The sequence below is a fragment of the Symphodus melops genome (genome assembly GCF_947650265.1).
Source record: "Symphodus melops genome assembly, chromosome: 12".
Lineage (NCBI taxonomy): Eukaryota > Metazoa > Chordata > Actinopteri > Labriformes > Labridae > Symphodus > Symphodus melops.
The window spans coordinates 20170444-20189693 of NC_136702.1; the positions used below are offsets into that span (position 1 = coordinate 20170444).

Here is a 19250-nt window from a genome sequence, read left to right on the forward strand (position 1 = left end):
AGCTGATTATGAGGCTCAATGAAATGAATAAAGTTTCCTCTTAACCTACAGAAGCAAGCAACACTTATTCTGCTGCCTTTTGCCTTTATTGGAGAGAGCAGACAACCCGGGAGTGTGGGGGGGGGGGGCTCCCAAAGATTGATCCCTTATGTATTGTAATGATGCAGCACGCTTCCGACAGCAGAATTTGCTTTATTACTTGACCGTACAGCTATTAATTTGTTTGTGACGACACAACATTTAGAAGTTGAGATTTGAACTCTCCTGTTTCTACAACTATCAGAACACAAATCATCCTCCTTGTTGAGCAGCTAAAGTCACAAACCCTGACAGCTCTGCAAGTTGTCAGAGTATTACATGCAGACAATTGCAGGCATTTGTGATACATGTCGAAGCCTAAATGCTTTACTGACACCTACAGAGCCTGAAACTGAAAACAAACGGAGTGTCTGTGAAGTCAGAGAAGAAAAGAAAAGTAAAGTGACAGTAAATGGTTTGGAGTTCTTTCCTCCTCTCTTCCAACACTTGAGCTGGTATTTGCAAAAAAAGCAGGCCTTACCCACAACTCGATATCCCTATGATTTATTTATAGCATTTCAATGTGCAGAATTATAATCAGCCACAGAAAATAAACCAGCCTGAATGTCAGCATCTCAGAGCAAAGTCTTTTTGATAAGAACAACTGTTGAAAGAGCTGAATACCAAAGAAGTCTTGATCATGAATATCTGCTCAGTGTTGAAATATGAAGTTAAATTCTTCTATACTGACATAATTGTTACAATAAATATTAAACTAAGTGTGTTCCATGGTGAGCGTTCATAAACTTGGATTAGTCACATGATTAAAAAAACTACACATTTAAAATGTAAGAAATCCGACACAATTATTTTATGAAGCACATTTAAAAATATCAGTCGACTAAAGTTTTGCCCCGGTAGAAAATAGTCCAAAAAAAGACAATAATGTGAATAAAATCAGACGGAGATAAAAGCCAAAGAATAAAACATGTCTTCACAGAGGTTTTAAAAAGAAAAGTGAGTGAGTGATCACATTCATATCCTATGTAGAGCAGAGATCAGGCCTGGTGGGGGGGGGGACCTGACCTGGCTTCAGGCCGTGGGCCGAGCTCGGGCTTGTGCAGAGAATGTAACCTCTAATCTTCTGTGCTTTAACCTTTCCCTTATGAAGTTATTCTCACTGAAGAAATAAACTGATCAGCCAACCTGAGTGAGCTTGAAAGACGTTGTAGTGTTAAAGGGTCTTGTAAAAAAAATAAAATAAGATGGAGCACAGTTTCATCCTACAAGTCTTCAAGGTCAGCAGAGTAAGTCGGGCAAGAAAAGCAGAGACAAGCAGAGCCGTAGTGTAAGGAAGGAGAGTAGAGTCCTGAGCAGCTGTACGAGTAAGAGATCATCGTTTGCTAACCATGAAATCGCTAATGCCGAGTCACTGATATAACAAGTGAAACAGATCTCAAATCTCACAATTCGGATCAGATCACACATTATTGACAGTTTAACAAGTCAGCAAAAAAGAGATTGATCATATAAGTCAACACTCTCGCCTATATACACATGACTACAATCCATATAATTACAACACAAACACTTGGATAAACCTGAAATGCCTTTTTCTAACTTTTCTCAATATCTCTTTATTTTCTACATTTCTAAACATGAGTACAACAGACTGTCGAATATAGAAAGCTGTATCACATAAATATCTATTTTTCCTGCGTTCAGACTTAAGGCTGTAATCGGAGATCCAACCCCTGACCTTCCGGTTGGGGGAAGCTGACTTTACCACTGAGCCACAGCCGCCCCTAACAGTAATATCAAGTTGAATGTATGATGTTCCTCCTGTGAGCTTTAAAAATGTTCAACTAGTAACATATGCATTCTGTTTATTTAGTTGATGCTGTTTATAATGGGTCGAGGCACTAACTGCTGCTGCAGCATGTACTGTGTAAGTCACACAAACAGAGCGAGTCCCCGGGGACCGCATCGAGACGTTTTTGAATGAACACAGACAGTTTGGTGGAAAAGAAACAGCTCCAGCTGCAGGCTACAGTAGGCTGCACAATATGTAATGAACAGGCTACTGATTGTTGTCAACAAGCAGACATCTGCATGACAAAAACAAACACATTAAGAGGAAGAGGAGAAAAGATGAAGCAGGCACTCTTTGATTCAAAGTATTCACAAACACATATATCAAAACTTTACGACCTGTTGCTGTGTGAGAGTCCATGAAAAAGCTTGCATACAAATATAATTCAACGATTGTCTTCCTCCAGTGGATCTCTGCAGTGCTGACACGCTGCCTTCTGTTTCGCTCAGACGCCGCTCTGGGATTTTGTGGCTGTACATTGATTTCAGATGATGTTGATGAACTTTCTTTGGATCCGCAGATCACATGCTGTCCGAACTGCTTGTCACTGACCCACAGACTGTAAATATTGAAGGACAAAGCCTGAGTAAGACTTCACCCACCTGTTCCAGCAGGAGGCTCTGGAGGCCCATCGACAGCAGCCGCCATGCTGAAAACGCTGTCTCAGCTTAAGTTTGAGTCAGGCAACGAATAATAAAGCCTACTGACACACAGCTTCACCATCCCTGCGCCTAAATCTGCAAAGATGGTGTCATTAATAAAATCAAAACAGATGCATGATGGAAAAGTCTGTGAGGACAATAACTAACCACACCCATGGTTAGTGCTGCTACTACTTACCCATTGGTAAGTAGTAGCAGTAGTACAAGTGTTGCTGTTTTCACGAATCCTGGTCGATGTTTTCTGTCATAACACAAACTCAAAAGGAATGCTTAGCTGGATTTGTATGCAACAACAAGTTTTATCTCTACCTGGCAACTCTCCACAATCTTTATAGTGTTTGCCACGAGGGTCAGAGAGAGAGAGAGAGAAAGAGAGAGAGTGAGCGAGAGAGAGAGAGAGAGGGAGAAAGAGAGAGAGTGAGAGAGAAAGAGAGAGAATGAGAGAGAGAGTGAGAGAGTGAGAGAGAGAGAAAGAGAGTGAGAGAGAAAGAGAGAGAGTGAGCGAGGGAGAAAGAGAGAGAGTGAGAGAGAAAGAGAGAGAATGAGAGAGAGAGTGCGAGAGTGAGAGAGAGAGAAAGAGAGTGAGAGAGAGAGAGAGAGAGAGAGAGAAAGATGAATGAGTTGTTTCTGTTGTAGAAACAGGAACAAAAGCCAGCACTGTGTCTTTTCATGCTGGGAGAAATGAGACTGTGACTCAATTTCCTAAAAGAGCGGAGTTTAAACTGAATAAACGCACAAAGATCAGTAATGATGTCCGTCATGATAAAAGCAGAGTTAACCGTTAACTCAACCTTCAAATGAGACCAACTGAATACATGATACATGAGGCTTTAGTGAACGTCCAGTAAGGCTCACAATAAACGCTGGGCTCGAGTTGTTCTTTACAATCATTATAGTCAAATGGCTCCCATCAGCTCACTGCATTCATCCAATAGCATGATAACACGGCCTCATTGTTCGCCACATATTGCTGCTGCGTGTTTTCTGTGATTCTTCCCCTCCAGGTCATTTATGCTGCATTTAGACGCATCCCTCCATCCCCGCAGTCTGTGGAGACGACAGTGATTGTTCTCTTTTTTTTTTGGTAGAATTTTAATTCCAAAATTCTAAAATTTTGAGTTTATATATATTTAAAAAGATACATGATCTGACCCAAATGAACTTTCATTGTAAGCAACTTTTATTAGGAAATATTAAGACCAATCAATCAGCCAATAGACAATACATTTAGACAATACATACAGTGACCATTGGCTAATTTTATCCCAGACATATGCTGATATTACTGACAAATAGCATTTCATCATCAGTTTCATCGTATTACACTTGCAGTTCTGTCACCAGCAGAGGGCGCTATATTGACTACAACAAGCACTATGACTCTCCAGAATGCCAGGCGTCACTGCACATTACTTTCCAGTTGAGTGACCATCTTGTTTTCATTATAAATCTCTTCCACAAGTATTTCATTACTGCATTCGACGGATCAACACAATAAATGTGCATTTTTATATCTATCTATAAGATTTTCCTCCATTCATGTCAATATTGGTATCGGACCCAAATCAGTTGTTCCCTAGATAGAACAGTAGATAGCGGCTACATTTTTTGGAGTGAGAATAAGAACTGACAGGCTGGAAAGAAGCCAAAAGTCAGATTCAAACATGGGCCGCTCGCTTGAAGGACCACAGCCTCCGCACATGGAGCGAGCATTAACCACTAGGCCACCGATGCCACAGCTGCTGCCCCCCCCGTTTTTTTTTAAATGATGAATCTTTGTGATTTCATTGATTGATTTATTTGGTCTTTGACTTAAAAAAAAAAAAAAAAATGTTAGAAAGTCTTTCTTTGAAAAGAGTCTCTCTTCATCTCTCTCTATCTCTCTCTCTCTCTCTCCACCTCTTCCTCTAAATGTTAATGAGAGCTGCCTGATTCATGCACAGCCCAAGTAACACAGTGTCAAAGGCCTTGGAAACGTACACTTCCTGTCCCTGCCCTGCAGCTCCTGGAGGAGATTACAGTGAGCTGAATAATTAACGAAAACAAGCTGGCAAACATCAAATATTGAAAAGGTAATGTTTGTATGCTAACGATTAAGATGGCAAGTGAAGCACTTACTCCTCTAAGAGAGAGAGAGAGAGAGCTCGTCAGCCAAATGCATCTCCTCCTACCTAGCATACCTTGTGCAATTTCACCCTATAAGAAGAACGAGGAGTCCTTCCCCCCTGTTTTAAGCATTGTTCTGATCAATAATTAAGCAGGCTGAATTAATAATGAAGGCTGAATAACCACATTGGTGAGACATCCTTTCTTGACCTCTCTCGTGCCAGAGGCCTTATTTCTTTTTTACAACTTTGCAACAGGTTTTTAAATGTTTGTCATGGGGAGAGTTACAGTTCAGCCTTTATAATGCGAGGTTATTAAAAAGCACAATAACTCTTAGGGGGTAAAAGCCCTCACAGTATAATCCGAACAGGGTGCTTTATAATTACAGCAAGGTTTTATAGAGGTTTATTCCTGCACGGGGAAATAAAACTTTCTTGATTAAACAACTCTGAAGTAAAAAAATAAATAAAATAAAGATCCTCAATGAAGCGGGTTGCTATCTCAATGAGTCTCTTTTTCATTAGACTTCTTTAGCGCCGTCTAGTCGTACTACTCAGTCGTCTTCAATAGGTGCAGAGCTGCATGCAAGAAGGGCACTTCTGACCCCTGTGTTGACAAATCTTGAAAGCAGATGGGCGATTCTCTGCAGACTATACTGGTAATTCACTCCACTTGATGGGATTAACAGAGGGGCTTTGCATATTCTGCTCTCCTCCCTGTCACTTCAACTATCACAGCATCACATAAGTCAACAATGGGCAGAGGGATTCTGGGAAGAAGGGATTGTGGCCCCTGCATAGAAGCGGCCCCAGAGGAGATACTGTATATTGAGGAGAATAAATATTATAGTAAGCACTTGATCTCTGGGAAACTGAATTGGATGGACTGGGACCGGGAGAGCCATTCAGCGAAGGGTTCACACAAACAACCTGAGCTTCCACTCGTTTTAAATGGAGATGAAGAAAATGGCCCAAAGACGTGTGCTGATTTGTGGCCAAAGTCTGCAAGCGCAGCTTTAAAAGATAACACAGACTTCACTCATTTATCTCAAGTGAAACAAGCCAAAATATTACAGGCAAAGTGCCACCAGTGCTTTCACTGTGATAATTACACAAAATGATGACGACACGGTCGACTGATCCGGATGGATGATAACAAAAAAAAAAAAAAAAAACCTGCCGAATGTTTTCAGCAGAGTTGGGTCTTTATCTTTATTTACACTTATAGAAACTAAGTTAACTGAGCGTAAGATTTGGCATCATATGTCATTTCCGATAGCACCGGGCTTCATTCAAACATTGTGTACAGTACTTACAAGAATTCTGCACCAATAAATAAATCAATGACAGAAATGGATGAGGATTCGGGCCAGGCTGAAATGAGATTCTGAGATTGATATAGGGTCATGATTTGTGGGATGACATAAACACCAGTGCACCCTTTGGAGTAATCTTCTGTGCTGGAATGAAAATAGACATGAAGCAACTGCAGGAGGAAAGTCTGCCTTCAACGACCAAGAAGTGTTCAGGAAAGCATATTCTGTGAAAATGGCTTCCGACAAACGACAAACAACCACTAACAAAGAGAGCAGTGCAGAAAAGGAGCCAAAGGTCAGATCCTGATCCTAACCCGGGTCACCCCCCCCCCCCCCCCCCCCCAGGAGGACAGCCCCTGCACACGGGGCGAGCTCCTACCACTTGAAAATGTTTTCAACTTTTTAAGAATCATTTTGATTCAATATTTGTAGATCTTTATCGTTTATATCCGGCAGTATTTTGAGTTTGAATAATTAGCACATTTAATTGGCATATTCATGATCCGGCAAGAGGTGTACAAATCTGATCAACAAATCATTTCATCAAAACACCTTTTTTCCCCAGGAGACCTTTTGCTGCCTTTTTGTCAGAGTGACAGCGTGACAGCAGGCGCAACACCAGGAACAAAAGCAGCAAAGTACAATTTAGAACTCATTCATTATTTTATAGAATTAGTCACTCCTGTACATTGCTTGCGTTGCCGTGTGAGAATGTGGGAGTTAGAAAGGTGCTAATAGTGCCATCGGTCCCACTTCCTCATCACCTACTGGTTTATTTAAATAGGAATTCAATCGTTAAAGATGTGGGAAATTATCAAAATAACACTTTTTTTATTAACTCCATGATATGGTCTCCGACACAGCAGCCGATATTTCCACGTTGTGGTATACGTTTCTCTTTGGAACTTCTTCTGTGTAGATCACAAGTTTGTACACCTCAACCTAAATATTTAGCTATGGCTGACACACTGAAAGCAGGACAAGAGAGGGAACAAATCCTCTCACTTACATCCTGCATATATGACTCATCATATCAACAGTGTTCCCACATGTTCTGCTTAGTGCCGTTTCACCAATACAGCATGTATCCCAATGACACACTGTGTTCACTTAAGGCATCTCCAGACCGAATCTGCACTCCAGAGGGAACAAAGATTATCTTAGTTTTAGAGGGTCATTTCAGGATCCTCTGTTCTGCCTCTGTGATGCCTTCAATGGCGACTGTTTATGACCATCCACAGATGCAAAACCAAACAGAGTGGCAGTCTTTGTCAAACCCCATTCTTCCGTGTAACAGAATCTCTGTTTGTTGAAATAAGCAGCTCTGCTGAAACTGGGACCCTGCTGCGAGCTCTTCGTCTTAGCACTAAAGTGACATTAAAGTCATCACTGCACTTTTTTTTAACCTGCCCTTCTCTTAGCACAGACCTTAACAGAAACACATTAGTGTTGTCATGTGCACGTACTCGATATACAGCAAGGAGTGGATAATTAAACCACTCTGGTTTTTAATATCACAGTGGCAGGTTTTATCTTTTTTTGACGATGAGCTTTGTCTCACTGGTTCTGTTCTATTAATTCGAACTGATGGGGGCATGCATTGGACTCGGTATGAGCACTTAAGCCCCCTTCCTTGGCGTGTTGGATAAAAGCCTCCGTCTAAATGCATACAAGAGTGTGTCAGGAAGTGGGGAGGTAAAGGCTCGTGTGTGTTTGGACAGGATGCATTGTCTGGCATTATCGGGCATTACCAGCGGATCATCACTGACATCAGCAGCTGCACAGAAATCCTCCACAAATATGAGACAACACATATGATCTGGATCAAGAATCTTTGCTAACTCAGGCTCAGACACCAGGGTGAATATATGCAAGGCTTCTTTTTTTTTTTTTTTTTTAGATAGATGAGCTTCTTCATTAACGCTAATGGATTCTTACAAGAAAACTTCAAAAATACACAGAGCACCTATAAAAAATAAAAAATCAAGAGAGAAATGCTTCTAAAGCTTTATTTGAGAGAATTTGAGTATCAAAGGTGTTCTGAGTGATGGCAGAAATGTTCCAAATCATAATAAAAAAAAACGTATTTCTCATTTGCGACTGTGTTTTAATTAAGCTTGTCTTAATTAGCCCATTATCATAATCAAATTCATTTTTAAAACTTTGATATCCAAATGAGGATCCTGACTTCTGAAGGGGAATACTGTTGGTAAAAGTGAAACTAAATCACTTGTTATCTCCTGTCACCACACATACAGTCGCTGTGTGAGGTTTGTTATATATCATGGACATGTTCCCCCTGTCTTTTTATGAACATATTATCCAAACGCACCGACAATCAGTGTCGGGCTGCAAGTGGCAGTCATGGTTCCGTATTGATGTGTGGCTGTTATGAGCCATAATATCAATGCTGCTGCTGCTGCCCGTGAGTGTGTGGGATCGGCTCGGAGCTATTTTAAGGGTTCAGACTTGGACAGGCGACAGGGGAAATATATGGCGGCACAGTCGGCTGATTTACAAAGGGAGGCGAGGCTGTCTGCGTGCTCTGCAGCCCCGGTCCCGATCCTTTTATCGCTTTGGGCACCGAGGAGGGAAAACAAGTTTACAGCTCGGTGTCCTATAAAAGAAACGACTACATTAAGATTTAGTCCGAAGAAAGGCGCGGTCAAACAACTATAGGATGCCAAATATGACCATCAAACAAGACTGATTGTTTCCTGGTGACATTTTAGTCCAAATCTGACGATTTAAAGAGGAGTAGAATAATACTGTGCGAGCGTCCGGTCCAAAAACTAACAGTGTTATTTCTGTGCCATGCGTGATGTTATTCTGGCAACAATCTTCCTAAATCTTTCCAATTATTTCCTTCTCCTTAAAATGGTCCTCAGTGTTGCTGTTTTCACTTCGGATCGACATAATCGATTCCTGCCTGCCGGGTGATTATTCTGACATGATCGGCGGTCCGGTCGTGCTGTTAGACTAACTCAAGCAGACTAAATGCACATCAAGCAACCCACAAAAATACTGGGCATCCTCTCATTGGGCTTTGCAGAGCTTACTGTGCGCTCTGCAGCACAGACAACAAACCCCAGAGAGTCACAATCACAAAAAAGAGGCGCCTGCAATAACATATCCACCAAACTTTGATTTGTACTCTTACTGCGGCGCAACCCTGCTGGATTATAGTTCAACATGTTTAACTTGTACAATGTGTGCGAAGCAGAAATAAAGCCATAAACCCGTCATCCCTTCATTAAATCACTCTCACCAGAGCAGTTCCAGCCGGTCGGCGTCTGGCAGTCGCTGAGGGAGGACGGGAAGGCGCGCAGTTGCTCCACAGGTAAAGTGGCGAGAAACGAGACGAGGGTGATCCGGAGCCAGCCTCCCGCCGTCCCGCTCCATTGGCGCAGCCGTCTGGGCTCCTCAAGTGGTGCCTCAGAGACACCCATATCTCACTGGCCCCGACAGCACAGGCGAGGGGGGAAAGAAACGCAGACGCGCACCGGCAACTCCAATCCCAGCAGGTTCAGCGGGGCGCCTAGACACCAACAGCAGACCATTTTCCGAGCGAGACCGTGCGCCCCATGTAGCAAAGCAATGCCCCAGTGAAGACTGACCGAATGGGGTTCCGCCCGATCCAAAGGGAGGCTACTGCAAGGACAGGGGAGACCAGGGATGGGGGGTGGGGGGGGAGAAACTGCCTGTCGAGAGGTAGGTGAGCGATAGAGGAGGCTGTGTGGGATGGAGTCGGGTGGAAAAGTTAGCCAGGAAGACTTGCGAGAAAGGAAGGGGAGGATGCTCGAGGATGAGGATGAGGACGAGGGGAGGGCAGATGGGAAAGAAAATAAAGAGGGGAAGGTGGTAAAATAAAAAAAAGAGGTAGTAAAACTGTAAAATTGAGATAATGTAGCGAGCGTATCCCACGGACAGTATCTGGAGAAGACGGCAGTTGTGCAATAGTATCCACGGGTGAAACGAGCAGCTCACCCTGCACGAGCGGAGCGGTCCTCCCGTTTACTCTGTATGTGCTGTGCGCTCTGAGTCGCAGCGAGTTGGTCCCTCTCTCTCTCTCTCTCTCTCTCTCTCTCTCTCCCAGCAACTACTGTCTACCTTGCTTATGATCACGTGGAGCGTGATGCGAGGAGGAGGAGGAAGAGGAGGAGGGGGTGTCCCTTCATAATAACTTGAATATCTTGCTGGTGGAGTTAGAAAAATGGAGAAAAACAGATTAAAAAAAGTTAAGCAAAGGAACACAGACTGCAATAGACGTGCAATCCTATCACTTGGTGACACCCCGGTTACTGATAGGAAGTATAGGGGAAGAAACACTGCCTTTATAATTGGCTAGAAGCATTTAAAAAGTCTGCACAAATCGATTCATCCAGCCTTGCCTGGGATAATTGCTCTGCTATGAAACTACACTGATGCTATTCCTAGGTCTTTGCCTGCAGGCAATCCAAAGAGACCAATATTATTCATATAGTTTTGTATATACTGCTGTCACACAGGGTGAGATGCAGCCAGTCAGTGACACACTTTTGGTCTTGAAAGACATGAAGTATAAAGCATCTGTGCCAGTTAAAGAGGTCAAGTCCGACGTCTTTGGACCCAGAAAATTAGAGGGCATGTGCTTGGAAACATTTCCTCTACACGGAGGAAACAAAGGGGCTTCTGTAAAGGCATGTCATGACGACAAGGACACTTGACCTCATGGTAGCATGAAAGCAAAGCTGCAAATAATCATTTGTATTGCTTTTATCAGTTAAGGATCATCAAACGGAAACAGTTGACTTCATGACAACTAAAGTGTCAGGGTGTTAGTACAGGTTAGAATCCAATCACAGAGTTAGATACAAAGAACAGCAGAGAGTAAAGTGTCTAGATGTTAGTACAAGTTAAAAAAAACACAAGTCACAGAGTTAGATTCAGAGGACAGCGACGGAGTGAGATGTGGAAGGACATGCATGTAACAGATGAAAGCAGACGTACATGATGTAAACAGACATGCAGTAGACTGTTGAAACAGATGTAAACAGAGCTGTGGTGCCAGAGAAGATATAAGTGGACAGTGATCGGACTAAGATGTTATCAGACATGATGCATATATGTAAAGTAGTAAAGTAAAGCTGTTTGTGGCCATGGCCGGCTGTGGTTCATAGTGTGGTCACAATACTATATAATCTATAGACTGTATATGTGCAGGGTACATCAACATAGTCTGCAAGCAGAAAGAATATCCCCACAAAGGGACTCAACGTTCAGAATAGTAAAGATTATTTTATAGGAACAATGCACATTAAAAAACAAACATTTCTGTACATATACCAGAGTTAGCCAAAAGGCTAAGTTTTCTTCTGTTGTCCCTGGCCAAGACAACAAATGATTTTCTCTCACCTTTAATGCTCTCCATAATCTCGCACCTCCATGCCTTCCCCATTTCCTTCACACCTACACACCCTCGCAGCCACACCTCCTTTCCGCCTATTATAGGGTCCCCAGCCTTCAGCCGTACAGCCCCGTCTCTTGAGCTCTCTCCCACAATCCATCCATGGCATTAACTCTCTCCACCTTCAAATCACAGCTCAAAACACACCTTTTTAGATGAGCACTCCTTACTGCTGCTGTTTTTGTTTTTATGGAGTTGATTTTTATACTCTACTGTCTTACCTGTAAGGTGACTTTGAGTGACATGAAAGGCACCCACAAATTAAAGGTATAATTATTAAAAAGCCAATACATAAGCTATCTATTGAACTAAATCATAAAATGACCTTACTTACTGAATCATAATATCCCAACACAAACAGTGTTGCTGCATCAGTATGTGTCCAGGTGATCCAAACGCAGTAAAAGATTTCATCCAAACTCAGTACAGCCCTAAAGAGGCACAGACGTTGCCTTCACTGTTTCCAATATCTCGCTGTGTTTTCTGCAATAACCAATGTTATTTTGGATTGCAATACATCAAAATGCCGACTTCTTCTGACCTTTCAACTGACACCTGCTTTGAACAATTAGGACTATCTGTATTTCTAAAAACCAGGCGATATGCTGCGTCAGTCAATAACTACTCCGACCTTATTCCAACAGTAGTATGCTCAATTTAAAGAATTTTTTATCGACAGTGCAACTATACTAATGTTGTTTTTATAAACATTCTGAAATGGCAGAATATTCACTTTCAAAAAAAGACCTTGTTTGTGCTTGTAGCCCAAACAGTTCAATAACAACACACTCTGGGTTCGCCTTAATTTTATAGGATCAGTTTAGGGATGTCCACTGAACGTTTAATGACAATTCTTCTGTATGGAGTCTGTCATGTGACGAAAGCTGGACATGTATGAGAGGAGACTGTAACTCTTTCAGCTGATTAAGGTCACATGGCTACTGTTTGACAGAAAGCTCAGAAGAGCTTTCATCTGCTGTAATTGGACCTTGTGCTAGGTGTTTCACTTATAGGGACACACACATTGTTTGAAATGTACAGCTAAAGCTGGGTTAGCTGCAGCCCAAGTGTTAGAAAAGAGCAGGTCATAAATCAAATATTTAGTGTCTATATTACCAGTTTATCCCTTTGAAGTATCCCTGAGCAGGATAGTGAACCTCTAAATTGGTCTGATGCGAGTTTAAGTGGAGGGAAAATGTGCATCCGACAAAAACATCAAGCAAATCTAATTTTTTTAAAAAAGGATAACAATCTCGAGACTTGTTGTCTTTGCCTGCAAATTTGTCAGGCAAAAATCAGAGCAAGAACAGCAACAGAAGTTGACAGAATATGTAAAGTGAGCTCCAAGTCTGACAAGTTAGAAGAAAAAAATAGATGCTTAACTGTCAGGATAGTGGCAGTGCAACCCAAGGCTGCCTTTGTACTGGTGCTCATTGAGAATTCAAAGCAAGGCCTCTCTCTTTGCTTTCAGCAATCTTCAATTGTCCACCAAGGCATTTTGGAGCATACTGTACAAGTGCTGCTTTCCAGGCAACCTTGTGTATAAGTTGGTGTGTGAACTAGGAGCTAAACAGGAGAAATGAATAAAATAGCAGTGTGATTTAAAGCAGTGGTTCCCAAACTTTGTTTCTTCCCCCCAGGACCCACAGAAAAAAGAGTGATACATTGAATTCAGAAGATTAATTTTAATAGCTTGATAAAATCATATCGGAATATGCATGCACACTTGTTCCTGCCAAACGACCTTCGTCTACATGTCCCGGTTATATTTTAACATGATATTATTTAGTATGTGCAGAACTCATTTGGACAACCTCAGAGTAGACTGAGCCTCTCACCCCTCCAACAGGGGCCCGGACCCCAGGTTGGGAACCAATAATTTGGAGAAAAAAACATACTTTGTAGGCAACAGAGTACAATTCATATTCAGTCCGTAGTCATGGAGAGGAAAGTTAGTCCTTGATTGTATCATTTACAGTGTTACCTTCACATTTCTGAGTCATCCTGTGTCTTGGCAGAAAGGGACAAAAGCTATACTCGCCAGCAATAACGCACAGGGCCACACCAGCCATTCAGGACCAGTTTCATTGGATGGCAGTTTCAAGCATTCTGGCTGATGAAACAGACTGTAAAAGAAAAAAAAAATCTTAACATCTGGGGGCTGTCACACTGAAACTGTGCCAGTTTAGTGTCTGGGGATGGGGAAGCTATCACATGGCCATGGGTCATGATCACACAGTTAGGCACATGGTCATAACTCAGCTGCTTTCAAATGACTTTTTTTAACACAAGGCCATGTGTGTGAACTCAAAGCTGCTCTGAGTCAAAGGTCCAAGGTTCTATTTCATTTTCCAAAGGCTAGTTGTTCTGAAGTAATCCTACGGCATTAAATCTATCAGATAGGATCACATCTTTAAATCAGTTTGTTCAGAGGAACAACAAAGATAAAGTAATCGGATTAGATCAAGTTATCTGGAAAAAACTGTCTGTCTGTGATGTTCTAAACTTATGAGCAGGACAAGGGTTACTTTGATCCAGAATGTCAGGATCATCCAGATCCCAGCAGAGGGCTGGACTCAAGCACTTGACAAGTTAGCTAATGTTTTATGACATACGTATATATCTTGCACTAGAACGCTGGACTGTAAGAGGTACACATTTGGTTTGCATCTTAATGATGGTTTTTGCAACCCAGATTTGATTCCCACTAAAAGTCAGCATCTAGATGTTAATCCAATCCAGATAGTCTTTGAAAACAGGTGTAAAAGCGATTTAACAAACAGGTCTAGGACTTCATAGCTCACCAATAACAGTACTGGAAGTCGGCTTGCTTGTATAAGAAGGTGGCTGCTGCTGTTTAAGGGGAGTGGAGGACGACTTTTCGTAAGACTAGATTCCCCATTAAGGGTTGTATTTTACTGGAGGGGCATGTAAACAAAGCAGCAGTGTGGTTAGAGAGTTCAGCCAGGATGTTAGGGTGAGTCAAAGAGCCAAGAGGAATATTTGTACATGTGAAGTGAAAAGTCTGACGCAAAACGTTTGTAGCCTTGTGGCGGCATCCGACCCCAATGGCTGGTGGAAAGGTCATCGCTGAGTTGATGTATCACAGGAAAGAGAAGATTAAGGGAAAGCTTTGCAAATATTAAATTAATGTTATAAAACATGTTTCATATCTTGAATTATTCGGATTTATCCATGGTTGTCTTTTGGGAATTATTTCTGCACTACATTAGGGTTTTTGTCAGTATTGTGCTTGGTCTCACGAATAAAGAAACACTTGTTTCTCCACATGATGGAGCTCATCATTTTCACAGCCATACAAGTTCCTCACCTTGTATGTTCAGATAAATACAGTATATAATGAGTTTTTTTAAACAGTACGTGATCCTGCAGAATACACTTTAAATATTAGAGAAATCTTGTTTATGGCTCTCTTCTGAAGGATGATACATGGTTCTGTATTTGGTTTTGTTGTGTTACACTATACTTCCAGTAACTGGCAGTATGAAGGAGCAAACAGAGTGTGAAGTGATGGTTGAATAACTAGAATCTAAAAGAAAACTTCCAATGTGGAATCGCAACAGCAGGGAAAGGTGCTACATAGTTTGAGAGTCAGGGGTCAAACTGAAGGATTTCAACAATTTGAGAAAATAAATGTAATAATTGAAAACGCCAAACATGCTTGCTAGCGGTTAAAACATGTTATACAGCATGTTGAATTAGCAAATAATTCAAAAAGGGACATTACTAACTCCTCAATGATAAATGGGTTAATAACACTGGTGGCAGCGCTGGTGTAAGCCTCAGGACAGTGTTGCAGTTTAGTCCCACCAGCACTGGGCTGCATCTTGACTGGAGCGCTTGTGAGAACGCTTTTAGCCCAGTTGATGGTTGACCAAAGACCGATTTGTCACACACTGCATCATCCCGGCTCAAGGTTAGCTGTGCCCTACTTGCTGGAAGCCAAACTATCCGTCTTCCTTCGGCCACCTTTGCCAATAGTTTCTTCCCTTGTTCTGACATTGCAGCAAAGCTCACATTCAGCAGTAATTAACATTTGTTATAAGCAAGCCATTTCCAAAAAAAACATTGTTAATGTTACCAGGGTAACTTTCTACTTTCAGGGTATCTATCTATCTATCTATCTATCTATCTATCTAGTTTAGTTTAGTTTAGTTTATTAGTTCATTTGAGCAGCAGACAAAATAACAGAACAGATTTACTCACAGGTAATAAAAGAATATCTATCTATCTATCTATCTATCTATCTATCTATCTATCTATCTATCTATCTATCTATCTATCGTTGTATGTCTGAATAAAGGCATGAAAAATCCAAAAATAAGTGTAAAAAAAAAAGCTAAATAAAAACTAGCATTACATCACTCATATCCTTCTGGTGAAACAGCGCCCTCTAGTTCTACAGCATTGGTTATTACTATGACAACCAAACCTTGCAACAAATAACCCCTCTGAACTACTCACTCTAGTATTTATAGGCAGTCTCATTTGTGAGTGTTACTGTCAACATTTTGTGGGTCTGGTGTAGAAACATTCTTTCGAAGAAAGTGTTGTATTCTTTTTTATTTTCATGGGAAACAAAAGACTTGTCTCATTTCTCAAACTTCCACTTTAGTAAACAAAGCTTCTTTGTCTTTGTCTGGCAATGGAAGACTTTGCCCTCTCTGATGAAAGTTTGGAATGTAACACGTTTTTAAAGTAATACTGTATATTCCCAATAGAAGACACTTTAAACCTCTATACCTTGCCTAAGTCATGCACTGCTTTGGACTTTCTTTAAGGGGCCAGAAGTGCAAATCCATCTTTATTTTCTCTTTCTTGAAGCGGCCAAGAAAAGTTCCTCTGCGCCGTGTAGGTGGATCCTACACAACATGCAGGAGTCAATCTTCTTTCAAATCTTCCCCCACATGGTTTTGCAGGTTGTAAACTAAACAACCTTCTGATTTTTTCAGACAAGCTTCACCCTAAAGCCAAACACTTCTTCAGTGCACCTCTGACACACACCGACATGGTATAAAAGTCGTTATATGTCAAGGTCATCACAGAACAGATCGGTTAGTTTGTTCAGAATTCTTCAGAATTACCCCAAAGACTTTCTTAAGCTTTAAGCTGAACGCAACAGAATACACTTTGCTCTGATGCTAAACAGTAATTTCCTCTTCTGCGTGTGACTCTTTTATCTGTGCATTAGTCTGACTGAATACCTGCTCTGGTATCAGTGACGCCCAGGCAGGCGATGTGAGGAGGAGGTTTGGCTAAACACAGCCTAGCCCCTGGCTAAAGGCTAATTACATTTCTGACTTGCTGAAATGTACACCGTCTCCTGAGAGAGCGTTCTGGAATAACACTCAGCCCGGTATCAGATATCTGATGATTGATTTTTACTTCATAATTACTCTAATGTATTAATAAATCATCAATTTCTTTGGTAAATCCAGGGGCTGGGGATGTCATGGGAAACATTTGCTGGTGTATATTACTCATGCTAACAGTGGAAAGGTTAGAGTGCACATCAGAGTGTATGAGTGCGCTAGCATGTGAGAGTGATTGCTGAGATGCATTATAACAACATGATATCATGTTCTCGAGAGCTTTGGTTTCTTTGTGTGTTTCCGAGTGTGTGTGTGTGTGTGTGTGTGTGTGTGTGGGTGTGTGTGTGTGTGTGGTTGTAACTGGCAGACGGAGCGCTTGTCAAATCATCTTTAAACTTTCGTCCCAGCTCACGCTGATTGGAGTCACGACTCTGATGCGTGTCTCTCTGATTGTGTAGCTGCAGGATTATAAAACCATGATTAACTCCAAGTTCTTGAGAAGAGATTTGGCCTGCATGTGCCGACCTTCTGTTCCAGGCGTCATCATCATTTTCACCACCATCATCATCACCTCAAGCATCATTATTCATTGTAATCATCACGTTTATTGTATTTTGTCTTCAACCCTTTCAATCATTCGTCTTCCTCTTCGTGCCTTCATATTGGCGCAGTATGTTATTGTCGAGTTATTCATCCTAAAGACTCGCCTGAAGATGACTACGTAACACATTTGCAGTACTCAATCTTGTATGCATGTGTGATCTGCACTTCAAGAACAGCACTTAAATGTAATTGCACTGTTATTATAATGATATTGGAATTGGAGGGAACTATTCCACACATTATGCGTGCATAGATCACACGTGTGTGACTGTTTGTGCTTCATTGCCCACAGTAAAACTCTTGGCTTCTGTTGTTTCAGTCAATGCTGAGCAAGTTAACTCGAAATGATGTATGAAGGGAGCCCCTTGCTGTAAAACAAATAATTCCATCAAATTTCTCTTGTATATGAATGAACTTTTATGTGTTACATGCACATTTTGAGGAGGTGGCTAGGATAATTAATAGGTGTACAAAATCTGGACTGGGTCTGGCACAAGACTGGGATATTTAAAGTTTAGAAAGGGATGGTATTTGGCTGAGATGGATATTAGATAAACCTTCTCAACATTTAGGTAAGGGCTGCACATTGGTGCAGAGGTTTAGCACTGTCCCTGCACCATGAACGAGGTCAAAGCTGTAACCTTCGATGTTGAAATATAAAGCCGACACTGAAGTGCAAAATCTTTCACTTCATCCATTGAAAACATAGATTTCAAGTTATACAAGTTAACAAGATGTTTCTGTGTTTCAATACCGGAAACAAAGAATGCAACTTAAGCTTAACTACTTTATGATTTCATTTACATCTTTCTTTGATTTTTAACAAAAGCTCCTAAAAGTTATTTTTTATAGACATCATAAAAGTGTAACTTTTTATGAGAAAAAGTTACAAACCAATTGCAATTTTTTTTTTTTTAAATGTTGGTAAAATCACAATTTGAACCCAATGTTGCAATCATGAGTTGAGAGCATCAGTACTGAATGTGCCCTATCACAGGGCAGTGCTGTATAAATACTTAAAGGACTAGCTTTCTCTAATACTCTTAGTGTCAACATTCTAACGTTTGGTATCATTAACAAAGTCACCTTTGCAAAAATATAAAAGTCAATGAAAAGTATTGCAAGTTGCATTATGTCACATTTGAAATGTATTTATTCACACACACGCCTAAATTAATTGTCATAATTGTGCACAAGAGGGAGTTTTTTCGTGCCTGAATCAGTCATCATAAACTGTTAAACTTGTGATGAAATCACATGTTCCCCTCCCTTCAAAAGTGTTTCTGCCTTCATGCCATTTGTGCTGGAGCCCGACCGATAAACGTCGAGATGATATCATTGTAACGACGGACTATAACGGCAAATTTTATCGAACACTAGCAGTTCTCTCTCAACAGCAGAGGGCGCTATACAGATTACAACAAGCATTATGACTGTGAAGCGGTGATGCACATACATGCACAGTTACATTTCCAGTTGAGTGACTATTTTATCTTCACCTTAAAGCTGATATCAGATTTTAATATCGTTATCAGAACCAGGTCCAAATGTCACATGGTTGAGCCATAATTTGTACTGCTGCTTTAATTGCGTACTGGACCTTAGACTCTATTTACTCCAGTGGCTATATGCGCTGTTTTTAGAATAACAATTGAGCAATGACAATATAAAGACATTGCAAAATACTCATATTGTAATTTAATTTAAATGTGATTGAATCTCTGCAGGCTTCCACTGAAACTGTTCATATAAATGTAAACATTGTCAGCAGAGTGACGGTTATGTTCAAGAATATACAATAATTCAATATCAATTATGAAAACAAGTTGGAAGCAAAATTAGATGGGGAAAAATAAAGATTTTCTTCATGTGAGTAAAGGTACACTAAACAACA

General features: G+C 41.0%; 1 protein-coding gene across 3 annotated transcripts in view; it reads right to left on the reverse strand.

Moving 5' to 3' along the window:
• tmeff2a (transmembrane protein with EGF-like and two follistatin-like domains 2a) overlaps nucleotides 1-19250 on the reverse strand; it is a 167958-nt gene that overhangs the window by 119312 nt on the left and 29396 nt on the right. Inside the window, exon 1 of one of the 3 annotated variants that reach the window (XM_079358200.1) lies at nucleotides 9243-10035. The exons of 1 other annotated variant lie outside the window; for it this stretch is intronic. In XM_079358200.1, the coding sequence (XP_079214326.1) occupies nucleotides 9243-9423 (181 nt within the window). In that variant the 5' untranslated portion in view covers nucleotides 9424-10035. Of the gene's footprint in view, nucleotides 1-9242; nucleotides 10036-19250 lie in introns of those variants that run through there. One more of the 3 variants, XM_079358199.1, reaches the window with a different exon arrangement.